The 26814-nt window shown below is 45.5% G+C and overlaps 1 protein-coding gene across 1 annotated transcript in view; it reads left to right on the forward strand.

Annotated features, from left to right (window-relative positions):
• The window catches only part of LOC135250346 (unconventional myosin-XVI-like), a 123978-nt gene that overhangs the window by 24604 nt on the left and 72560 nt on the right, over nucleotides 1-26814 (forward strand). Inside the window, 8 exon segments of the mRNA XM_064326547.1 lie at nucleotides 7275-7345; nucleotides 9336-9479; nucleotides 14219-14327; nucleotides 18448-18572; nucleotides 19504-19629; nucleotides 22319-22394; nucleotides 24344-24494; nucleotides 24970-25117. Coding sequence (XP_064182617.1) covers nucleotides 7275-7345; nucleotides 9336-9479; nucleotides 14219-14327; nucleotides 18448-18572; nucleotides 19504-19629; nucleotides 22319-22394; nucleotides 24344-24494; nucleotides 24970-25117 — 950 coding nt within the window.

Here is a 26814-nt window from a genome sequence, read left to right on the forward strand (position 1 = left end):
TTCATATCAGTTGTCATAGAGGATGTGAAACTATGTCAATGTGTCTGGATGTAAGGAGACTCCAATTATGCTGTTGCGTCTTGGATACCACTGAAGATTATTGTGGAGTGGAAGATTTTTCGCAAGCGCTTCCCGTCGAACTCAAAATTACTGTTACATGTCTGAGATAGCTCTGGCCCACAAAGGAACACTGTACTCATTAACCCAAAGACGATGGAGACCAAGACTTTGTGTTTTTAATGAGACAGTTGCTGTCTTCTCATTGTTGGTAGCTGCTGTGGAGGACTTCCTTTCCTGAACGCTAAGGAAGGGAGGGAGAAGGTGACCTTCAAGGCTGCTAAATTGCTTCTGATACAGGGCTGCGGTATCAGCGCGCTTCACCTTGATTTCTGTCATTCTCATTAATTCACTGCTGCGGTTTGGCAGAACCTGCGTGACGTGCGGCTGTATTGGATTCCCGGTGATCTCTGAAGTGTTTAGTGGGAGAGTACACGTGATCCGTTTTATACTGAGAGAGAGAGAGAGAGACAGAGGCACTGGAAATAGAACAGGACAGAAAATGGAGGGTTCCAAAAGCAATCTGGATATTGTTAGTGGTGCTCTGCAATGGTTCAGGCTGCTGGACTAATTGCTGGGTGGACAGATTCAGCAATTCCCGGGAATGTGTGTGGGGTGTACCTCAGCCTATCACCTCCTGGAGCTCCTGAGAGGTGGCACCATGGAGACGGCCGTGGGGAACGTACACAGGGTGAGGCTCAGGCGGATTTGACAACCAGTGTGCCAGCTCCAGCTTGCTCAGTCTCCTCGTGCAACTCCCCCTGCTCCCCCTTCCCCCCACCTCTCGGCGCCCTACTGCCAACCCCCTTGCCATCGGCATGGCGATGCCACATATGTTCCCAGCAGGTGTTTCGCCACATCTCTCTCTCTCCCCCCTTATCCTCTTGCTCTTTATGCACGACAACAAAACGATAATAAAGGAGGCAATCAAAATAAACTCCCGACTTGGAACGCGGGGAAGGTGCGTCAGCGCCATAAAATCCCCACATGACAAAGGCCTTGTTCTGCCGTACAGCAGCTGTTAGCAGTCTGCCAGAAATGAGCCCTGGGGGTGGGGGTGGGGGGTGGGGGAGGCATCTGTCACCAGCGCTGACACGGTCACCACATGTTGCCCTGGGAGACATTAAGGGGAGTGGCAGACAGCGAAAGGCATACGGTAGCACACACTTTGGGGGTGGGGGTCGAGGGGGGTCATCGACCGTGCTTAGTCACGCCGCATACTGTCCCATAAACACTTGCTGACTGGGCTGCTTTTATTGTTTTCCGCACAACAGATGTGATGTCTGAACACGACTAAGAGCCTCCACTCATTCTGATCCGCGGCACATTTCCAAAGCAGCCTCCATGTTATCCTCTCAATGTGTTGCTCATAAAGAATTGTGGCACGTACAATTACCCTGCTCTCATTAAATTGGCAAACACGTTCCAACAACGAGTCGGGAGGTAATTAGGTCATATTTTATCAGGCTTATTTTAAGTAGGCTTTTTTTAATTACTTAAATTGCAGGGATTGTGTTCTTTGACTCTGCTGAGAGGAATTAATTGCGTGTGTCTGTGGGGGAGGGGGGGTCATGAATCTTTTTCGAACAGACCATTCGTTCGTTCATTCGTTCCTCATCAAACATGTTCCCACCGCTGCGGTCATCAAGACCTGAGACAGTATACGGCATAGAAGCGCTGTCAGACCCAAGCTCTCGGGTTAGGGGCTTTCTCTGAATCGGGGAGAATGCAGAGATTCAGCTCGTTAATGGAACAAATTAATTACCATGACCAAATCCTCACGCATGAGCGCTTTCTCCCCACCTCATTATAATGAAGACGTATCGGCTTTCTGTAGAATGTGCAAAATGCAAACCGTTAGACTCTTGTTAATGGTAACAGTTTGTCACCATCATTGATGTTAGTATATGTGGCCGTTTACTGTAGCATTCTTGTGGGGATGGTGCTGTTTACGGGCATGCTCTTTGAGGAACAGTGAGAAATTGTTTGAAAGGGTGCCTCTGACTGACCTGGTCTCTCTGTAATCAAACCCAACGCATCTTTGGCGGTGGGGAGAACGTTAGCATGCACGATGATGAGTACTGGCCATTCAGCTCATCATTTTGCCACTGTCTGGAGCATTGTATCCAGTGCTGTGTCAAGCCCAGTCTTGAGCACTCCAACAGCCTCAATTGCTGCTTTTACAGCGTTTCTTGGCAAGCCGTCCCATGCATTAATAATATCTGTAAAAAAAGAAAAGGTCCATGAAGGTGCTGAATTTGTGCTTCTAATCTTATTTACGTGTATGGCCGCTGGTTCGGCTGACAGAACTCAAGTTGAAATATCTATTGTGGTACGCTTTGCTAATCCGCAAAAAAATTTGAAAACATGAGTAAAATCCCTCCCATTAGTACCCTTTTGCTGAGTCTAAAGAGATTAAGCTTTTAGAGGAGCAATTTGACTGGGCTCTGGACCAGTGGGTTGCAGGTTCAAATCCGCCCTTGGGCTCCTTCTATTCGCGTCCTCAGACTGCTGAGCCCCATGAAGTGTGGCATTTCCTAAATTGTAAGTGCTGTAAGCCGTCTTGGACAAGGATGTCTACAATGACAAGTGGGTAATAGGTTTGCACGTTTATGAATCAGATAATGGTTCTTCAATGCTCACTTCCTGAATCCAAATGAAGGATAGCCGTGAGAGGGAAACAGTTCATGGCATTACCGCATGCTTTCAAAATGAATCCTTCACCGGCCGGTGTAAGTAAACAGAGCCATCAATAGCATGCGTACTTACAGACTAGCTCACCCGTCTTCCTCTTTCGATCAGACCAGAGCGGCAGGGCCATCTGAGACAGACCCACTTAATCTGTTCCGCCCTTCATGGTTATCTCAACACACTATGGGATGGAATCACTACCACTGCATCATTATGTGATTCCTATAGTATGCTGTTCAGAAGTGGCTAAGCTGGATAACAGCAGGGCTTGCCGGCTGTTGTTTAAAAATACAAATAATGTAGCCTCAAGTAACCAGGTGAGTTGAGGGAACTGTGTGAGAAATTAACGTTAATTTATCATGTAAGTGCTGAGTAACAACAAACACCATCAGACCCTGGTACTCCAGGACCAGGTTCGGGGACCCCTGCAAACCCTATGCCCCCCCAACCCCCTCACTCCATGCCCAGGGTGCCCTTGCTGTAGTTGTACACCCCAGATTGTTGTCTGCGTACAGAAAAATTGAGGTTGCCGTAGAAACAGAGCTACGGGCACTTATACCTGAGGGATGGTCAAGTGACATAATGTAATATGAGGCAGGTGTGGGCTGTGACAGCTTGCAAAGTCCAAAGGCACTGTGTTAGAGTAGATCCACGTATAACAAGTCCCTCCTGCAAAAGGCACTTCCCTGCCTTTCCCATTCCCATAATTACATCACGTAATGGACAACAGTAATCAGAGACAGGAGAAATAGATATCCCTAAGGCCTTTTTCTTTGGCTTGGGGGGTGGGGTTGGAAGGTCCTAAAATACTCTGACGACAGTTGATCGAAGGGAACGTTCCAGAAGGACATGAACGTCCAAAAGCCTGGTGTCATTGTGACAGGATGTGTGTATCTGTGCTTTAAGGTTGAAACTATAAGTGTTATATAATTTACACCCGTGTGGGCTTATGTAAGCTTGTGGCCAGAAGCTGGAAGGGTGATTTGGCACCTTCTGTTTTATACCTGTAATTCAGGTCCAGGCATTCCCCCCAATAGGCTTCAGTAAAATATCTAGTCGTATAAATAGATAAGGTGACACAAATACAATATTCAATTTAAAGCATAAATGTCCTTGATAACTAAGAAACACATTTATTAAAGGAAAAGAAACTGGACTGAAAACTCCCCAGTTTTTATGTGTGGATTCATTTTTCCCTTTTTTCTACCCGTATAGAAAATATCTTACCTATTAATTTCCTGGGGAGGCATGCGCTTGTAGATGAATAAGTAACGATCATCTTCAATTTCCTCTTTGGAAATCAGTCAGCGTTCCCGCCACTTAAAAAACCCTTCCTGTCTGCTGCCCGCATTTATCCGCAGGGGGTGCGGGGTGGCGCTGGGGGGCTCGATGGTTGAGCGTAATGGGGACGCGGGGAGATGTGTGCCAGTCTCCCCTGCCCGCTTCGCTGATTACCTTCGCCGCCACAGCGGCTGCCAGCGGTGGCTAAACAAGCTCAGATGAGGCCTTCTTCTCTCTCGTTAGTTCCGTGCTCTATTCAAACCTCTTCTTCTCTCACTCCCTCCTTTATTCTCTTCTATCACTTCCTATTCTTTACCATACTTTTTTAGCATTTCCCTCTTTTGCCTTTAACCACCTCTCTTTATGCATCCCTTACCCACCCCTCTCTGACTCTCATTCCACTGAAATATGTCACTCTCCTTAGTCACATCACTTGCACAAAGGTGGACTGTAAATTCACTGAGCTACGTGTAGGAGCAAGAGTGGCCCCCAAAGCATCTGTGATTCAAAAGTAATTGGTAAATTAAATTTGGTAATGAAAGCATTTATTTATGCGGCTACAAACGTTTTATTGAAAGTATTTGCATCATAATGTCCAACTTTATTACTTTGACTCCAAAATAAAAATTATGTTCCTTTGATGTGCAGTTTAGACTACCAAAGATTTGTGACAGATTCGTCCCCCAGGGATAAAATTTACACTTTAATGGAGTGGTTGTTGCTGTGTTTAAATAAGGAGCAGTCTGGGAGGGCGGGGGGCATTGATTTTTGTGTTGGGAATGTCTGTAGAAACTCTGGGGATGCCCAAGCACTCCAGAGGGGTGGAATTAGGGTTTTTTTTTGGGGGCGGTGGGTGAATGGGATGGGGGGCACTGATTTTATTGCATCTCTTTCACTGGGTCATCACATCAGTGGGAGCTCAGTCTGTGACAGGGACAATTGGGGTAGGGTAGGTGCTGGTTTGGGGGGGTGGGGGGTGGGGGCTCCAGAATGCTCCATCTGCCCATGCATTGCTGTTCCTTATAGGCGTGGGTTGATTGCTGATTGATTGCTTTTTAAATGGGTGAACAGCTGAATATTTGCTAGCTAGCTTCCCAACAGAGATCTTACTCCACACAGATCGTCCAGTGGAGAGTAACAGATTCGCAGTATATAACTGAATGACAGAAACTTGGCTGTAAATACTTTCAGAATTACTTCTCCATTAGAGCACCCCTAGACCCAGGCCTGCAAACCCAGAGATCCCATCAAGATAATGTTACATCAATCAGTCCCGTTGCAGAAGGAGCTCACTCGCTTACTTTTTCTTGTCGTTCCCTCCCTCCAAATCCCTTAGGAAATATTGTGAGATATTTTTTGTGTTCCTCCCTGCTGGGTGAAATTATTGTCCATTGACATCACCGCCGGTTTCCCGTTTTTAGGGCAGTTTCTCTGTAACCGTGGCATTCACGGCCGCCCTGTGACACGTGCGCTATAACGTGTTACACACAACAATGGTTTCTTTTTCCACAATGTTTAGTGGCAGGCACACTCATATTTTTTGTAATCTCTGGCCTGTATTAATAATCTCTCACAGAGTGCCCGGAAATAGATAGAAAAATTGGTAGTTTGACTGACCGACAGATAGACAGGTGCAGGATTTTCTCTATATTACTTCATTCCATTATGGTTTTATGTTCCATGGGATTGTACTTTATCCATACTGGTTCCCAGCTTATCTTTGCATTCCATCAAAAAGTGTTTCCTGCAGCGCAACACGAAGTGTGTGTAATGCTGAAATGCGAAAAGAACAGAGAAATATGTGTGCTTGAGTTCAGCAGACAGGTCATTTGCAGCCGTTTAAGTTCCGAGGCGTTTGTTCAGTGGCTGTCTCCCCACAACATTCCTGCGAATCCGATCTGTTCTGCCCTGCGCCGTGAAGTGATTTTCCCTGCGTCTGCATGCACTGCTTTCCTGATGGATTTTAATAGCCCTGGTGGGCGGCCGGCTGTGTTCGATAGGGCACTTGACTGCGCATCCATATTTTTTAAGCAGGCTAGAGAAAATGTTGTATTCATAAGTACCAAAAAATTCTCGAAAAATATCCAGATTATGCCATAAAACCGCACTTAAGCATGCTGATTTAAAATCATAGTAATAATAAAAAGCCTGCAGTGTGCTTTTGCTGTAGGGTCTTCATCAGATAGCAGTCGCGTTGCCATATATTGTCTCCGCGTTCCAGTTAAAAGCTCCTGTGCTTGGCCATTTGGCCGACTCTGATGTGCATTTAGGGGGTTCCTCCTGTCGTAATGGGGGGGATTTATGTCTTCATTTCAACAACGATGCCTCAGTCACTCACTGCCTGGTTATGACAGAGAAGGCAGACTGACAGCTCTGGCCCTGCTCCATGCCCTGTTTATCCAATCAGAGGAGACCGCAAGGTCAGGTGTGTCTCGGCCATTAGCTAACTGTCGAGAGGCCTTGTCTGACCTCTTGAAAGTTAGTTGCATATTGTCAGGGATGCCTTGCCAAGGCCTAGGCAGGGTGGCAGTCTGATATTTCATTCTCCTCACCGATTGGTGATCTCTGTGTCAGGCTGAGTCGGTTGCCCAACTGGCATTGATTCAGGCCTGTAAAACCTTGAACTCAGCCCCACCCCACTAACCCCCCCACCACACTCTGATCCCCGCAAGTAATCTCACGCCAACAAACAGAAACAGTTTTCAGACAGATCAACATACAAACTATCAGTCTGGAATTGATTTGAATATGAACAAAAATAACCAAACATAAGGTTTTCAAGCTGGGTAAAAAATACAGTAAAAAGGTAAAGTTGGTTAAGTTGTTCTTTTAACACACAAACAGCAGGCCGCCATGCAACTTTTGATAATCTGCTGAATGTGTACACTGGTCTAGGGATTCTTGACTGCACACTTAAAAGTATGTTTCGTTAATCTGAGGAAAAAAGCACACTCATTATTCATGGATTGCAGCTGTGGCCTTCTTTCTTCAGAACATACGAGGAAGAGTATGAAAAAGAACAAGCACAAAAAACATTGAAATTATAAATAACAGGAACGGTATCTGGGGTTTGTTTGGGAACACAACAGCGATTGTGCACAAAAAAAAGGCCTGCCGTGGTTGTTAAACTACATTCGATTCGTCTGAGACTTGACTCGCGGTCATGGAGATTTTTATTAAAAAGATTAAGACTGCTGGCCGGTGTGGAGGCGGGGCCTTGATCGAGTCTCATTTTAATCTTTCAGTGCTGAAGCTGCTAAAGGATGGAGCTGACCCCAATACTCCCGTATCCTCCGGAGGATCTCTGCTGCATCTGGTGAGACTGTGCACGCACGTACTGTATGCTCATTTACATTCTCTTCACTGTTTTTCATTTTGAGTGTGGAGCGGAGCTGCAAGCGCTTAAACATTGCCTTCACCTCGCCCTTGCCTAGACACCGAAGGGGGACACCTGAGTCTGTCCTCATTAACTCGGCAGACAAAGCCTGCCGTTGCTAATGTGAGCTGCGTGAACTTTGCAGAAAAGTTGTAACTCCCTCCTGACTGGTGATTGTGTATTCTATGCGTCACCAATGGTGACTGCTTTGCCTATTAAATAAGCCCTGCCTCTGTACAACTGCACTGAGTCAATGCTGTTGGCTCTGTGACAAACTTATTTAATTTTCACTGCTCCACACTGCTGCTCTAACCACTATTCCACACTGCTGCTCTAACCACTGCTCCACACTGCTGCTCTAACCACTGCTCCACATTGCAGCTCTGACCACTGCTCCACAATGCTGTTCTAAACACTGCTCCACACTGCTACTCTAACCGCTACTCAATAATGCTGTTCTAACCACTGTTCCATACTGCTGCTCTGACCACTACTCCATACTGCTGCTCTGACCACTACTCCACTCTGTTGCTCTGACCACTACTCCACTCTTCTGCTCTGACCACTACTCCACTCTGCTGCTCTGACCACTGCTCTACACTACTAGCTCACCAACATCTGTTATTCTGTTCTGCTGTGATCACTGTTTGCCACTATAGCAGTAAGTTCTACTGTATGCTATGTGTGGAAGTTAGCTGCCTTGCTGCTTAAAGTTATTTCTGCTCATTCTGCTGTTGCTACTAATATTGAAACTGCTGCAGGGGTCTTCTTATTCCATAGCTGTGTCAGCATTGTTCTTGTAGCTCACTAACTCAGAAAATTCCTCAAGGGCCTTTCTTTTAAAACAGGTCATGTTATGACTGAGGTTTCACACAAAATTAATGTCGTGAAGTTCATGAAAAATAAATGATAACAAATGATTTGGTGTTCAGCACAAGAAGATTTGCATACATATAAGGTTCAAATAGGAAGTACTTTCTGGTGTTAGTGCTCTTAAAGGCTGTTAAGTTCTTGTTAATAGCTCTCTTTATTTTCTTTTAAATTCTACACTTAATTTGTACATCGTGGTTAATGCACACGATTAAGCCAAGTCAACTAACTATGACCCAGATTAATGGATGGTTATTACCTTGTTTTATGACCTGTTCAGTGCGGTCAGAAATGATCATTGCACATAATATTAATGCAGTGCCATAAACAATGTGCTTTATGCTCTTTGGCTCATGCAAAATACTTTTCGGTGTCAAAGAATGCACATAACACATAAATAATTCCTCACCAAAAATTCCAATTTAATTCAAACAATTTGAATTCATTACAGTGCAATTAGGTTATTCCCCATGCGCACCATATTTAATATTCGAGACACACTCATCTGAAGAGATATGCAGTGTTGAAACGGGATTTTTTTTTTAGCATGAAGAATGCTCGTTGTCGTTCAGATTAATGCAAGAGACAAGTTGTCAGTGAGAACCCCCGATCAGTCACTGCGGCATTTCTACGATAGTGTCCTACATTGGTACTTCTGCAGAATTTCTGCAATGTTCAGTCACTGGTGTTACTGCTCCTGCTGCAATTGGTCTGTATGGCTTTAATGGTAGCAGTGTAGCATGCTGGTTAGAGAATGGGGCTCATAACCTGAAGGTTGTGGCTTCTATTCCCAGGTAGGTCATTGCTATTCTGCCCCTGAGGAAGATACTTAACCTGAATTTTTTCAGTATATCCAGCTGTATAAAGGGAAGGGAAGCTGTATATGCAATACATAAGAGCATCTGCTAAATGCCTAGCTGTATTATAACAGTATGTCCCCAGATTCTGCTGTAGTTCCCATTGACACATGTATGTGTTGCATAGCTCCAGTGTTGTCGTGTTGTCGTTGCCGCCAGGGTCCTCGGTAACCTCGTGTGCCTCTGCTCTCTCCCGCCTGTAGTGCGCTCGCCATGACAACGCAGTGGCAGCGGAGGTTCTGATTGAGAGGGGGCTGAACGTGAACCTGCAGGACGAGGACCTGTGGACGCCGCTGCACGTGGCGTGCGCGTGCGACAACGCCGACATCGTGCTGCTGCTGCTGCTGGTGAGGTGCCACGCCCCTGTCCCTCCCTTTCCCGCCCTTCCTTTTTTAAAATCCCGGTTTACCCTCGGTTCTCTCAGCCTGAGGGGGTAAAAGAGTACTGGCCACTGCTGTGCTCTTTGCCCAGTTCTCCACTCCTTGTCAGCATGAAATCTTTGTGGAATCGCTGCCTCCTAATTCATTTACAACAGAGTGTGAGCAGAGAAGGTATGCACGTGGCAAGACTTGAGTGACAGATTATAGAACATTCTGTGAAATACTTTTACCCAGTTAGATGAAAAGCAAAGTTTCTAAGGTATGACAGAAGCAGGGTCCATCGGCAGCTGACAGGAAGTATCAGCCTGCTGCCCTCACAAAAAAGAAAAAAAAAACGCACTCCGCCTTTCGTGAGAAGTGAGAATCTATTTTTTATACCTTTGACATCAAAGACCTTTCATGGGGACTGTGTCCTTTCAACATTTGAGCTGTAGCATCTGGGTGTTGGTCCTGCATCTGGCTGCTGATTGGACCCTTTGTGGCTGCTAGCTCCACCCCTGTTGTCCCCTGGCCCAACCCCCCTGCGTCCACCCTCTCTGAACAGCTGGTGTGTGTACTATCCGTCACAGTGCTGTGTCTGATGTCCAGCCAGACACGATGAGCCAGCGAGCGTGTGTGTGTGTGTGCGTGTGTGCGTGTGTGTGGGGGGAGGGTTGGTATGTTCATGCCCACAGGCAGAGGCTGGATGTATCAGATGGTTTCACTGAGCAGTAATATTGATCTTCGCAGCATTGCGCATCTCCCTGCAGCAGCCCCTGAGTCTGGTCTGCAGCCAAACACAGTCAGCAATACAGCAGGCATCTGCCAGCTCTCAGCACTGTACACCTCCCTGAAGGAGTGACCCACAAACCCACCTCTAACACTGCACTACCCTGCTTGCACCTTTCATCTCTAACTCTGTACCACACTGCTGCTTATACTACCTCACTCTCCCCTGACTGGTCTGAATCCTATGTTATTTAGCAATATTTATCCTTTTCTATCCGAATCATTGAAATGAAATATTATTTAGGCTGCGCTGTCCTGGAGTGCTTAGTGAGCTCTGTCTAACGTCAGTATTAAATCTGTATTGTTTGCTCGAGGGTGCTATCTATGGCCAGATTTGAGCACCATAGTCAGATAAATAAGATCCCTCAAGGCCTCTTGTGTGTTTATATACCCTATTACTGCAGGGAGGTCTTAAATAGCTAGATTACCCCCTAAATACGCACTTATGCTGCTGCAGCTGCTGCTGCTGCTGCTGCTTCTGCCCGCAAACCTCTCTCTGTTTATTGAGAGGCAGCAGTGACAAAACGTTTGCGTTTCATGTTCACAGAGAGAGCTCGGAGGCTCGCTTTATGTTTAATGAGGTCACAGTCCTCTAAATCCTGCTTCTTCAACCAAAGGGGGCTGCATGGGGAGAAATTTTGGGTGTGGGGAAAGGGGGGTATGAAGGCAAGTTTCCAAAAGGCAGTAAGGAAAAGTATACAGCCTAAAAGGAAGCTCTTTAGTGGCGTGGTAAAATGGCTTCCTCTGAAGCATTGATTTGAAGAGCTTGTGAAAGTGGTTCCTTTACTGAGTTCTGTTTTGATACCATTATCTTTTCAATTTTCCAATGAAGGCCTCTTGTTTATTGCATGGAATCCACAGTAGATGATGAATTGTAATTTCTGACAAGTTACCATCCATCAAATCGACTGAGAATCACTCTCTAAACACACTTTATTTCCTTGGAAAAGTGCGGCTATATCTAGTCATCTGTGCCAGTTTGCCCCTAGGGTTTAGCAATCAAGATTTAAAATGGGCTGTCAGGATAAGGATGGCATTGACTCCCGTGTCCTTTCTGTTAGCAGTCTGACAGGAAGGCTGGACCTTGTCATCAGCGACACACATTCCAGGTGCCGTCCCCCCCCCCCCCCCCTCACTCCCATGGCCGCTGGAAGGCTCTTGTTCTGGGGGAGGGCAGAGCACAGAGCCACCATGGGCTCTGGGCAATGGTGCATTGTTGTGCCTCAGTCCCACACCGCTAATGTTCTTATCGCCGCGCCGCACTTCGCCAGCGGCAGAGCAGCCATCTAGCCTCAGCGCCCCCCTCCTGCTTCTGCCTCCGCTCACAAGCGGGATTAGTGGAGGGGGTCAGATTTTCGGGGTGCGGCTACTGTGTGCACAAAACGCAGACCTGAAATGAAGAAGAAGAAGAAGAAGAAGAAAAAAAGAAAGGAGCCAGCCCTGGATTCAGTTCAATTTTGTCCTTAATTCTGACTCTCAGCAAAATGCTTTTTTTTTCCCCCTTCACAAACAATAAAATTCATGAAAAGAAAAAAATTGCAATGAAAAGACTAGGCCTTGCATTTATTCATTTCAAGGATCCGGGGTCGGTGAAAGTTAAGGACAAATATCGATTTTTGGTGTTGAATACTGGTCTTGATTTTGTGCTGAGTGCTTCAATATGTCCTCATTTATTTGCTTAGCCAACAACTTTACACACATGGGTGGTTCATACATCTTATTATTCTGATACTATTTGCATGTCAGTTTCCCACATGGGAGTAAATCTTATGTCATTCTGGTTTTTCTGACTGCATTGAGATTTTAGGTCTACAGATCAAATAATAGCTGGTAAACCACAGGTCTGTGGCCGATTTAATATTGCAGAGCACGTCACCACAAATTGGTGAGGCTGTCTATTGAAGCTCGGGCAATGGTGTGATCGAGGATAGAATTTAAATTTCATACTTGCCTGAATTCCCTATTTTACGAATGTAGGCCATCCTTTGGGGACGCGTCGGGGGATTGCTGTGGATGGCGGTTGGATCGATCACACAGTTTCATTTTACTCGGGTACACCATACCATTTTAGACAGTTCCTGTCACAATTGCAGCCTACACGTCATCAATCACCATGTTATAGGCAATGGGGGTCGAGGTCAAAGGTCAGCTATGGCAGTTATTGCCTGATTCTGAGAAGGGCGGGATCCCATCTATGTGTTGCTGCTTATTACCTGTTGGCAAATGATGATGCAGTGACGGCACTAAAGCTAATTTATCATTGGCTGTCAGCCATGAAAGGATGTTTGTCATTGGCCAAACACAATACATGTGATACGTGACTGTGGTGGCTGGCCTGGTGAGTGGGAACCGTGGCGATTGGTCTGGTCTTGAGTTACGTAATGTGGACCTTTGTGGATTTGGTTACTGTCCCTTTGTCATCATTTTTTTTGTTAAAACGGCATGGAGATAAAATTGGGCTTGAAAAAGGATAAATACATTTATGGTTTTACCTGACCAGGTCTGAGTAATGACTTAGAGGATAGGAAATTTCCCCTACCCAGAACCTTCCCGACCCCCCCAAAAAAAAAAAATCTTTCCAGCATGGGGATTATCTGACTGAACTGAAAACATTGCGAGCAAATTCGCAGTACGGATCAGCAACGGCTGGCGGCGTTACCATGACGTTGACACGTGTAGCCCCACTTAGCTTACAGGAACGCGGGCTTCACCTGATGAAGCAGCACAGCGTGGCACTGTGAAAGCCCTTGGTGAGTCATAGGGCAGTGAATTAATATGGAGGGGAGAGGTGGGGAGGCTCGACCTTCTCTGGTCTCTCTAACGGAGTGACCCCGGAAGACCGAGCAGGAACGCAGAGATGAATGTTTCCCCCCGTTCCCTACGAGCGGACACAAAGCCTCATGAAACCGTTACGTAAATTAATTGAGTTCATTAACCCTCGCCTAACCCTCCGCGGTGATTGACGGCTGTTCCCAAGGAGCTGATGGCGATGGCTAAATCCATTGCTCAAAATGGCGGTTAATAAACCTAGCAGACAAAGGGGTGTGTGATTGGCTCCCCTGCCTGAATGCCGTGAGGAACGGGCCAATCAGGAACCTGAAAATCGCCGTGTGAATGGGGGTTAACGGGCGAGGCAGCCTCTCCTCACACTTCCCCTCTCCTAGGCTGTGGAGCCGGATCCAGCCGTAAATATCGGTGCGTGTTAGATGTGCTCGTTAAAATTCAATTAGCAGTAAATATTCAATAAGGGACCATTACTTAAAACACACTGTCATCTTTATCTCTGCAGAACCAGGGCGCTCCGTGCCACCGTGCTTTCTTTAATTGTCCTGGGAGTGGCAGGGGTTTTAAAGGGACAAATTTCAATTTAACAATTTAATAACACAGAAAGGGTTAGTTTTACACACAGAGAGGGGAGACAAATATTTATGTGCTGACTTTTAAAATGAACAGTGTTTCACTGTCAGACTATATTTTATATTAGTGTCTGCTGAAGTGCAGATGCACAGGATTTAGTGTACAGCAAAACCAGGGTCTGTATATATCACTGAATCAGTACGCGTGAGCGCGGTCCTTGCTGTCTGCTTTTACCAGTGCAGTGAATCAGTGTGAGAACCATGTTAATAACAGTGCATTGAAAATCTTTGGTTATCCCAAGTACATGCACACACATGAGCTTTGTAAGACTGGCCACTGAACATTCATCTTGTCTCTGAAGACGGATGTCCCACTCCCCTGGCTCTCCAGTAGTACTTAATTCTCTATTGTCTGTTAATGCGTTTCATCAGGACCGAGGCTGAGAGGAAAGAGCTGGAAAACTGTGATAATTGGAGCTTATTTATTATTGATCCTCCTGATAAACGAGCTGAAGTTCACTCACCTCATTCTTTTTTCCCGCCTCTTTGTTTTTTTTTCCCCCCTTATAATTCGGGTGGAAGGCCGGGGCCAACGTGCTGCTCCAGGACGTCAATGGGAATATCCCGCTAGATTACGCCACAGAAGGCACGGAGACCAGCTGCATCCTTCTCACACACCTGGAGGAAAACGGTAAGCATCTCGGACCTGTGCCCTCCAAAATGTTTGGGACAAAGACACAAGCAGTCATTGCGTGCAAAGGATATGCGACAAAGTGCTGAACATAACCACTTTCATTTACATAACATTAATATGGCCAGAACACAATGGTGCATTGAAATGGGGCAATTATGTATAAAAAGTGCTGTTATTTCTCCGTGGACATACCAAAATGTATAAATATACCCTTCAATGAAATTCGAGAATCTGCACTTATAAATGCATTGGTGATAAATGAAAAATGGAAAGACAAAGTTAATGGGTAAATGAGGGACAGAAAGGTGGTGTGCCTAATCCCATAATTAAGCAAGCTTTAATTAAAAATGAATTAAAATGTCTTGCAAGACAAGTCATGCTAATTTAGCGTGATTTACTGTATATCTCTGTAATCTTATGCTGCTTCATGGACACATTGTAGATGCATACATCCAGGTCTAGATCACTCTAGAGAGGACGGCTCCTCAGAGTCCCCCCTGTCAAACTCTCTCAAACCTGGTGTCGCCATCACAAACAAATTACCGTGCCTTACTGGTGATGGGGGGAGCGGAGAATTATATCGCTAATGTTCTTGTTGCAGATGTGCTGAGCTGCACAGAAGGAAGATGGCGGTTTGATACAGTTAAGAAGTTATTTGCCTGGCGGGTGACCTTATCAAGGGTGCGCTGAGTGCCTGTGAGGTCATGTATTTCTGTAAAGTCATTTGGCTGGTGCTGGAGGTTCAGTGGTGAATCTGGGCCTCTTGTGTCCAAGGTTATATATTCAATTCCCTATTGATGCACTTGCACAAGGAATTTAACCTAAGTTGCTTATTTAAATCTCTCTATAGTGCATTTCTTCATCCGATTCACAACCCATCTAGCACAAAATGTAATTTTTTAACTCCCAACCAAATTATCCGTTAGCTTAACTTTGATTTTAAAAAGTGTTTTGGTCACCCACATGCAAAACATGGATACCTCCACAACCAAACTTGGATGTTGTCTTTTGGGGATGTGCTACAAAGTTTTTATTCACGGTAGGAGAGTGACCGAGTATCAATAGCACTGAGGTCTGTGGTGGCTATGGTGCAGCTACGAGTGATTTATCTGGTGGCTGCAGAGCGCTTTTGTGGAAAGGCCATTGACTGTAATGAAATATGCAGAGAATAACCCCCTTTAGTCTGGAGCCCTGGGGGGACTTGCTGGGCTTGCTACAGATAGCGATCCAGTCAGGTGACTGGTTGATGCATAAAGTCCCCTATCCCATCAGCCCCTGCACACACGGGAACAACGTGATGGATAAAAGGCGCTCGCGTTTGACAGCTGTCTCACCACTGTCAGAGCCCAACTGCCCTCCACCAGCCAAAGCAGTCCCCAGTGCCCCACCCCCTTGCTGCTGTCACCCCGGTAACCAAACTCTAAAAGGAGACTGCCTCTACACTTTACTAAAGAGCCATCCATCTAGCGGGAGTGACAGCTTCTTTTCAAAATCTCTACCTCCCAGGCAGTAGAGAAGAGCAGAGGATCCTTTTGTGTGGGAAGGTTGTCTCGTCTAAAATTCTTAATTTCAAAACTTAATTACATGCTCTGATTGGCTGCCAGGGTTAATTGTCTGTTACATTCTTGTCCACATTTTGGAATTGCTCATGCCTGTTGAGTCAGTGCTGTGGCACCAGCATCCACGCATGACTCCCTGCAGTTTCGGCTCCTCTGACATAGTTACCGTCCCACAGCACTGCTCTTTAGAGGTGGTATGTCTCTCACAGACAGCTGTTAGCTGGTAGGGGGCTACTGCTCAAAAGGGGTACCATTGGGGAGAAGGTTTAGGAGAAGCTAATGCACTGGTAACAGCTAAGGAACCCTGGCCAATTAAAGCCCACTGTCCCCCTGGCAGGACAAAGCCAATGTGGCCTTCTGCTGGTGATTTCCAGACTGGGAGCTACCATGTCTGGCTATGGGGTTCAGCATGTTGCAAAAACCACGTGGCTTTTTTTTTGGGTAAATTGGAGCAGGATTATAGCCAATCATAAAACTTCATATTGCATGCTAGCTCTCTCGCTGTAGAGTGTGTGTGTGTGTGTGTGAGAGAGGGCAAGAGAGAGAGAGAGAGAGAGAGAGAGAGCGGAAGCGAAAGAATCAATGGACGAAGGTGGAAAACGGAGACAATCACTGTCAGTTTTACACTGTTGCAAAGCATCAACATTTATGGGTTTAGGGGAAGGAAAATACATCAATACAGCACCATGTGTTTATCCAAGCTGTGGGGACGGCAAGGCGGTGTGACTCACAGCGGCATCGCCGTAGTGACAAATAAAGGTTCTTAATTGGACGGACAGGTTGACATCTTTATTGAACTGGAGATGCAGACATCGACCCCGGTTTTATTGCCACTCACAGTTCCTGTATTCCCCAAAGAAGGCTCTCAGTTTAACATAAATGAGATTGAAAAAACAGCACACACTTGTTAGTGTGTATCAGTTTATATTGAAAATATGCACCTTTCATAGAATCAAGCTTTTTGTATCCATGTTTTTATAGGTCACTTCTGAAGCTTTAAACATCATATAATTGCCCCAGGAGGATTCCAGGATATAAAAATCAGAAAACCTTTGAGACTGTGACTTTTACGGCACAGGGAAGAATGGCTAGGCTTCCCCATCTTTACAGAGCCTGGCACACTTGCACAAGCATCACCCGCAGAGAGCACAGATACTTGTTTTGGCCTAATTGTGGCTCTTTGTGTGTCAGGTGCACCCAGCATCTAGAGAGGAGATCAGAAAGTCAGAACTGGGTCAGAACTCACCTGGGTAATTGCGGAGGCTGACGCCCTTGGTTCTGTAACCCCGCCAGATATGAACATAAGGAGGTTTGATGATAACGGCAGTGCTACTTTGCCTGCTGCCTAGAGTGAGACTAGAACATGGCCACACCAAGGGTATTTGCTTCTAGGGCATGACCTGGGAAGCTATTCCATGCATTCTGAACTGTCTGTAGGAAAAGAAAATACTTACACTAACATCAGTGCAAAGCATACCATGAACTAGTGTTGGCAGAGTGAGGTTTCATGATCCACATTTTGGGTGGAGCTACGCTCAGTTATAAATCGCTGACTTATTTGAACCAATAAAAAGGTTTTTCTCTGCAGAGCAAAATACAATAATGGGCTCACATCAGTTAGTCACTGATATCATAAAGTAGCTCTGGTCATTTTTGATGTCATGAAACCCCAGAGTTCACTGGAACATCTGTTCTTTATAATGTGATATCTCTCTAACTCAGTGTAGATTTTGTGTTGAGGGGTCTTCAGATGCACAGATTAATTTTTTTTCTGTGTCCTTTTCACCTTTGGATTTGTTTGTAATATCATTGGGCTGCTTGTGTGAGCCCATGATGTCAGTTACCACAGTAAATGCTGTTCTATTCTAAAACCATGACTGGCTTGGGCTTACTAGAATTGTTATATCCCATGAAATGACTGTGTTTAGAGTTTACAGGGGAGAGCTTTCCCTCTGCATGTAATGGTTACTTGTTAGTGGAAGGAATGGCATCTCCACAAAGAAAATGTGAAGTGTGACTGTGAAATAAAATTTGTTTCGGGTGTTTCTCGCAGTCAGAAAGACAAGACGAAAGTGTTAGATCTCATTTGCACCTGTCTGTTTGCACGAGACATCTTTTATGAATTTGTGAGTGCTTTGATTGGGTCAGGTGAACAAAACCCACAAAGAAATAACAGAAACGTTTTTGTGGAAAAAGCGAAATTAATTAATTAAATAATTAATTCAACAGAGAAATGTTCAGCTTTATGACTACATAGTTGTACATAAAAGCAGTTCCCCCAAGGTGTCAAGGCTTTATTTCTCATTCAAATCCAAATCTGCATAACATAGCACTTCAAATCGACTTCAGTGTATAACAAAAATATATCTTTCTGTATAATTGTCAGTGAATAACATGAATTCTCATCTCTGTTAGCATTTCCATGTGTGCTGAATTTTGTTGGTTTCGAGCCAAGGGGCACATTTTAATTGGGGCTCTGATGTCCAAGGGTTAGAGCACCATCGTGTTAAGGAGCATGCTTTCTCGCGAGAGGTGACGTGTCCCCCTGACTTGTGCAGGTGTGGACGTGGTCTCCATGCACCTTATGAAGACGCAGCGGGCGATGACCATGCTGTCGGACGTCCAGCAACTGGTGGCAGCTGGGGGGAGCGTCAACCAACACAACGAGGAAGGGGTGACTCTGGTGAGTGTACATCAGCACAACGAGGAAGGGGTCACTCTGGTGAGTGTACATCAGCACAATGAGGAAGGGGTCACTCTGGTGAGTGTACATCAGCACAATGAGGAAGGGGTCACTCTGGTGAGTGTAAACAAACGAGGTCACTGGAGCAACAACACGAGGAAGGGGTGACTCTGGTGAGTACATCAGCACACGAGGAAGGTACTTAGTGACGAACCAACACAATGGGGAAGGTACGGGAGTGTCACCACACGAGAGATCTCTGGTGTGTGTAAACCAGCACGAGGAAGAAGTCTCTTTCGTGTGGGTACACACCATGAGGAAGGGGGTCGCTAATGAGCGCACCCTTGTTTCTGCCCCGTCATGGGGGCATTCTCATGAGGTGACGCAAGCCCTTGCGCTCGCTCACATACACTGTAATCCTCGCCGGAGGTCTCGGGTTGCCACGTCAACGCTCCCTCCGTGCAATCTGACAGACACAGAGAGGATAAACCTAAAGTGTTCTCTATTCTCAAGAGACGTCTCTTTTACAGACCCGATTTTAGCCGTCGCTCCAGAAATGCTTACAGATCTGCCATGAGTCAGAGAATCAGACTGCTCTCTCTCTCTCATGTTATATTACTTGTCTTTCATCATTTCTCTTTTTTCTATGTCTCTTCCTTACTTTTTCTTTTTGTCACTCCGTACTCTCTCACTCTTGCTGTCTCTTTTTAATTACAACAGTTCTTTCCATGACTTTGTCCCAATTACTTTTTTTTTTTAAATGTACATTCTATTCTCTGTAACCATTACATTGTAGTATGTCACTGAATAAGGACTCATCCGTTCTCAGTCAGAGAAACAAGAGCAACAATAGAGCAGCAATGTTTAATAATAATACCCTCTTGTAGTTTGGGCTCTAATCTGGACTCCGCCCTTTCTGTCCTGACCACAGCTGCACATGGCCTGTGCCAGTGGCTACAAGGAGGTAGTGTCCCTGCTGCTGGAGAACGGAGCAGATCCACAGGTGGCTGACAACAACTACTGGACCCCTCTGCACCTGGCTGCTAAATACGCACAGGTAACCCTGTCCCATACACTTTATTACCAATAACTCCACCCTCATATGCCACAAACATATATTCTTATTTACCTCAAACAGAGTTACTCTGTCCCCTGTATCACAGACAGGGCTTATCTGCACTCATATCTGCACTCGTCGGTAAGAAACTGATCTTGTGACCTAAAGATTGCAGGTTTGATTCCCGGGTAGGACACTGCCGTTGTACCCTTGGGCAAGGTACTTAACCTGCATTGTTGCAGTACAGTATATATCCAACTATGTAATGCAATGTAAAATGCTAAAATCTAAAATGTTGTGTAAGTCGTTCTGGATAAGAGCGTCTGCTTAATGCCTGTAATGTAATGTAACATACCATTGACTGATAGTCCCTTCTCCATGTACTGGCAGGTCACCCCACCCATATATCATGTGCTCTATATGTAACTACTACACAACTCAGTTATCTAGATTATCAGGTAGGAAATCACACTTATGCTCCTCACTTCTAACTCAGTTAGAGGTAGTCCACACCACACCTTCTCCCATCCCACCCACCAATGCTAATTTCATTTCATTTTCCCAATAACAGGCCGCCCCATTCTCTACACACCAAAAAGAAAAATCTGTGACAAAACGGAAGTCTTAAATCACGCGATAACGGGCGCCGCTTGCGTCCGATTGATCAGGACTGCTGCGAGCCGGGTGCTCTGTGGCGTACGCGTTCATTCCCGTTCGAAATTAAACGTGTAATCGTGGTCCTAACGGAGGGAGATTGATTTTCACAGAAGAGGTGGGAATCATTCGGCGTAAAATCCCGCTGACGCGGTCAAATATTTGATTGCGTTCCCGAGTCGCTTGGGCTAATGCTGACATCGGAAATTTGTTCACTTCTAAGATCATTTTTTACCGCAATATTCCTGTTGGCTGGGGCTGGTTATTATTGCTGTTGTATATTTAAGATCCACACTCTCTTCCCCACAAATCCCGCATTGTTACATTAATGGCTCTCTTCAGCATTAAACACAGTGGAGGCAGTATTCCTTCAGCAGTTAGAGGCAAATTTACAACTGTTCGGCCCTCACACGTTCCTCTTTACGGCCTCTGCTTTATGACCAGTGATCAAAATAATACACATATTTTCGCAAGAAAATCATTGTGTTACATCCAACCCCCCCCCCCCCCACACACACACACACACACACCTCCCCACACTGAGTCCCTATCTTTTTTTTCTTCAGTTAGTAATGGGCCCCATCATTCAATAGTGATGGAGAAGAAAAACATCGCTGGGGTCTTTAAGATCAGGGAGATTGGATCATGAGTCGTCTGGCATTGCATTGAGAAGTACAAATGGAATAGTGCATCACCTCAGTGCTGGTTTTCGCAAGGGCTTTGGGGGGGGGGGGCAGCGTGGACGGATGGGGGGGTGGCAGGGCTGCTATCCCTCTCTCTGAAGGACGTGTGTTTGCCCTGATTTGCCCGGCTGTACAATGAATGAGATGTCAGTGAGTTATGATTTTAAAAATTGACAGTGATGGGTGGGGAGGGGGGAGGGGGTTGCGGAGGTGATTTGGGCCAGAAAACAGGGGAAGGTCTTTTTCTTTCACGGTCATCCCGAACCAAAATTAATTTGCTCTGTCCTGGAGAAGAGTCAACCCCTGATGTGGTTCTCCTCACAGACCAACATCACTAAAGACTCAGCTGTAGACTCTGCAGTATGTTTTATGGGGATAGTGGGAAGTACTCTCAGCAGTAAATTAAGGGAAATAACATATATGTAGAGTAATTGAGAACCTCTTCATCTAATTATATGTGCAAGAGACGTGTATTAGAGGGTAGTGATAATCAACTGTCTAGCATGAGTCAGTGTGAGTCAAAGACATGTGGCAGTCTGTGGTATTAGGAATTGTGTGGCATTTGTTGAATATGTTAATGCTCACATTGATAAGTATTTAGCATAGTGGTACCTAGATTACCTTGAAGCCTGAGACAGACATTGCAAGGTGGTTGTGACATCATATTCACCTGGCACCAATCACTCTAGCCTGCTGAGTGTTTCCTGTTGCTCCAGATTGACCCCAGTGAGCATGCCCAGTTCATTTCACTGTTGAAAAAGATCAGTTTTCCATCCTCCCAGTGGTACTTGCGGCACTAGGACGGAGCTGGCACGGGCACCGGGAGTAGCTTTTCCCAGGGCTTAGGGCCAAAGCTCGGAGACGACTGATATGGCAGTGTGAAACAGGAGATCGCCTGCTGAGAAGCCCTCAGAACTGCAGCCAAATGCTGGCCCAGACCGGAACACTTCCATAGTCTCGGATCACGTGACCGGGGAATTCAGTCTCACTACTCTGTGTTTTAAAGACACACAATGGCCACACTGTAGAGTCTGTGGAATTTCTGTTGTATTTTTGTTATTGAATGAGAAGGGGCTGTTTGTTTATATTCAGATTTTTTACAGTAGTTGGGATGCATGGGAGCGAAAGGAGGGGGTGGTTGTTGAACAGAATTATAGCCACAGTGCTTAGTCACAGCAGAAAGGCCTCTAATATGAGACTGATTAAATGAGGATGCAGTGACCTGAGCTGGCACAGAGATGTAGGTGCCGGGTATCTGTGATTGGAGGAACAACAGGGCCAGTTTCATTGTTTCTGAGTTTAATTGTGATTATTTTGTTGTTTTCTCATCTACCCCCCCCCCCCCCCAACAGACCAACATTGTGGGACAGTTGCTGAGGCGACGTGCAAACCCCACCCTTCTCAACTGCAACGAGGACAAACCCTCAGGTAAGGAGAGAAAGAGAGAGGGACAGAGAAAAGGCGAGAGAGAGGAAGATAAGAGAAAGCGTGAGAGAGGGATTGAAGAAGAGATTGATAAACACGTGTGTTTCTGTACTTGACCTTTAATGTCATGGAGAAAAGTCTTTCCAACGTTCTGGCCAAACAGTTCTGTCATTGAGTCTGAACTCTGTGATATCAGATATCCACTCTGATAAAGTGGAAACAGACGCTGTAAGATTAACCTGAATTAAAGAATAGCAATAATAAGAACAATAAAACACGAATGTGTATTACCCACTGGGCTGCATACGCATGTGTGATCAAGCTGAGCCTCCCTAGAGGACATACTCATCCGTTGGCGAAGCTTGTAATCAGCACCTGTCGCTTAATGGAGTCGATCACTCATTTGGATGGGGTGAAAATATTTCAAGTACATACTCTTGTGGCACCCACGGGATGTTATCATTTAATTGAATTTTGTGTGAAATGTATAAGGTTGGCTATTGATTTTAGTGTTTTTATTCATATACTGTATTTGAAACTGTAGAAAGAAACAAAGCACATGATAGTTCTACTAGTCATCCAGTATCCTTTTTTCATATTACGTATAGCTGGATGATTCCATATAGGTGCTGTAGCTCCCTTTAGGTGATCTTATAGATAATGGCCCATGCATGACTCATGGACTGCTTCTTACTGATATTTATAAACCTAGGCCCTGATGGATAGTTACCCAATGATAATCTTCATAACGTTATCCTTACTTATTGCTTGGCCCTTACAGATATTTCCCAGTGGGCGGTTCTTTATGCAAAGCTTCTTATGACTAGTCTTTTATAGATGGCTCTTCATAGGTGATGATTCATCAGGAGACTTCAAAGCTCTACAAATCAGTGAGACAGAGCATCATCGGTGTGATAATATCATTGGCCACGGAGCACAGTGTCAGCTTCCAGAGCAGATTAAAGGATGCAAAACTATCATTCCGATGGCGCAAAATTCAGTTTGAACTGATTAGTAATGCCAAAGTTTTTGTAGAAAGTTCAAGTTTATCAAATTACAGGAATCTTCTTTTCAAATTACCTCGAAGATAAAGAGAGTAAAGTAAAGAGGAGAGATGTTACTGTGAGTCACAGTTATGTGTCGTAGGTATTGAAAGAGATTGTCTCAGTTAGTTTGTCTTGGAAAAAAAAAGCACTCTACTTGTTTCAAAAAGTTTTTACAAAATCCTTTATTAATTCTACATATCCACTGTGGAGATGTTTAAACACGCCTCACAAAAAGATAATTATGTGCTCATCCTCCCACTGCTGGGAACAATACTTTCAGCTTGAGCAATGTATTATTTTACTTAGACATGTGGAATTTATCATTCTCATTCGCACAGTCTCATAATTACATATCAGGTTATTGTTTGCTGTTGGTATTATTGGAAATAATAGTGCATCGCGAATGCTTATGAATTCTGAGTGTTCTGAACAATCCAGATGTTGAGCTGTAATTCACAACACTGAGCTAACACTGTGGATGCTAAAATGCTAAATATATCTCCTGTGAATTATGAACCTTTTTGCATTGCGTCTCACAATCTCTATCATCGCGGAGGAGAGAACAGAGGCGCAGCTTTTGATCTTCTTACCAAGTCCGTACCCCCCACCCCCACCCACCACCCCCACCCCGTGCGTTTGGGTCTCAATAATGGCATTCACACTGCAGTGTAATCGCCTTCTGCCCGCACCTCCGTGCTAATCAATAACCCATTCTCACCGCGGGATTAGCTCAAGGATGTCTGGAGCAGTTAGATGAGGGAAGTCCAGTCCTTTCCTCCCCGCTATCCATCTTCTGGGCCTGTGGGATTCTGGGATATAGGGAGTCCCGGTTAAGCCTCAAGGCTTCAGGCAGGGTACAAAAAAAAAAGCAGAGTACGTGCTACTAACGTTGCGTAACGCTAACAGACGTCGCTGCCACCGAGCTGATGGCCGAGCTCCTTCGGAAGGCGGAGGAGAGCTGGGAGCAGTGGCTGAGGGAGCCGTCGAACCCGCTGCCAGCATCGGACGAGCAGTTCGAGGAGGCCACCCACGACGCGGCCACGCCCACCAGGAAACTGTACGCACCTTCTCCCATGACCTTGTGTAGATTCTCATTCCAGGCCAGAATGACAGACATTGCAATGCATTATTACAATTACTGCAGTTTGATTATCATTGTTATAATATGCAGTATGCCAGGATTGTTTTTTTTTTTTTGGGGGGATCAAAATTTTTGTTTTCACTAATGAAACATTAACAAACACAATTTGTAAATATTGGCAGCACAAGAGAAAAATATTAAAATGCAGATAGCACACTCACAATAAAGCTATCACTTTCACAGTAATAAAGCAGACTATGTTATCATCTACACACATCCTTTCTTAGTGAAAGTTTGAAATGAAAAGGCTGTGTTAGTTAAGGACACCATTCAGCTCTGTTTTATCTTAATTTTATTATTTTTGTTGCATGACCAGACCTAGTTACAGAGTCGTGATAATATGTCAAACCCCTTCCTGACTGAGCCCTGATTCCCCCTTTTCCCTAAGCAGCCCCCTCACCCTCCCTATCTCCAAGAGGGACAGTCTCCTTGAAAAGGACGTCATGTTCAGGGACGCACCCAGCGGGCTGACCCAACAGCCATCCCAGGACAATGGTGCCGACGGTCCCTTCAGCTCCAGCACCAGCAAGCTGGAACAGGCAAGTCCTTACAGTGTCCATCAGTCTGTCTGTCTGTCTTCACACTTACATTTTCATTGACAAGTTACATAAATGCATGCAAACGGTATAGTCATCAAAAGTCATTAGGGTCACAGCCGATAGTAACCATTGTCTGTCTGTCTGTCGAGCTGAATGCATTATTATGTCATTAATAAATGCCTTGTTACAAAGCCAATTCTTGTTAACTCTTCACAATGGAGCAGGACAGACACAGTACTATGGGCAGGCATAAAGTCAACAGTCAATGTCCCCCTAGCCTGTGATCGGTTGGTATGCAACCTCCGAGTCATTGATTGGCAAAGACAATATATGATTATAAAAAAAATATTTTTAAAACTTAATTTGCAACTCGTTTGGCTTCACGGTGGTGCAGTGGGGAGCACTGTCGCCTCACAGCAAGAAGTACTGAATCCAGCCGGGACTGTCTGTATGGAGTTTGCATGTTCTCCCCGTGTCCGTGTTGGTTTCCTCCGGGTACTCTGATTTCCTCTTACAGTCCAAAGACATGCAGGTAGGCTAATTGGAGTCTCTAAATTGCCCATAGGTATGAGTGTGTGAATGAATGGTGTGTGTGCCCTGCGATAGATTGGCGGCCTGTCCAGGGTGTATTCCTGCCTCTCGCCCAATCCACGCTGGATAGGCTCCAACATCCCCCGTGACCCTGCCCAGGATAAGCGGGTATAGATACTGGATGGATGGATGGAATTTGTAACTGCCCATGACAGTTAATCTGCCCCCCCCCAAAGACCGTGCCCTAGTGACGGAGCAGGAACCGTACCTCGACCACGGCACCCCTGATTTCATTCAAACGGAGCGCCCAGGTGAACGAAGAGCCGATGAACCGTGACCAACAAGGCTGAGGCGAGGACAACCCGCCGGGGGGCTCGATCGAATGGAAACGCGGCAGATTGGATCATGCTTTCGCCACCGCGGGCGCCCGCGTCTCTCTGATATGACAGCGTTATGATTGCTTTTCGATCCTCGGGCCGCTCCCGGACGCATCTCGCGGTGGAATTACACGGACAGAAGCGCCGCTGACGTCCGCGAGAGAACGGCGGTTTTTTCATCCCGTGGGGGAAAAAAATAATGTTTAATTTGATTGTCAATAAAACGGTTTGATAACTCACGCCTCCAGAGAGAACGGGAAGTGAATTTGGGATGGCTTACAATGACTGGATCGGGAGATTTCCCGGGTCTTTTTATTTATTTATCTCATGGAGATAATCCTGTTTTGCCCTTCAAGTATGTGTTTTTCCGTAAAATTCTTTTTCCGCACATGTAAGCGTGGATAAAGTTTATGTTCAGGCATATTTAACCACAATGTTGAAAGGTTCATGGCTCTTGCTATATAAATATACCTCCTAATGAATGATTGCATTTTCCTATTTTCCCTGCCTTGTTGATCCATTTCATAGGTGTTATGTTTGGGGAAGGATATTACGTGCTCTCAGAGAGTCAAACCTGTAGACTGCATTTAAACCTACCTCTGTATCTACAGTATCTCACACTAGTGGCTTGAATCACTGAGGTATAATAGGCCATCTGTGAAATCGTGGAGCAGTGGATTCTGGGAGGTGAGCGGTGGGGTGGGGAGGGGCGGTTGTTGGGGGTGATTTAGAGGCACGAAGGCTGATTTTTCGGCTTGATAAAGGCTCCGCTCGGTCGGAGGCTATCTC

The sequence above is a fragment of the Anguilla rostrata genome, chromosome 3 (genome assembly GCF_018555375.3).
Source record: "Anguilla rostrata isolate EN2019 chromosome 3, ASM1855537v3, whole genome shotgun sequence".
In the NCBI taxonomy this organism is placed as follows: domain Eukaryota; kingdom Metazoa; phylum Chordata; class Actinopteri; order Anguilliformes; family Anguillidae; genus Anguilla; species Anguilla rostrata.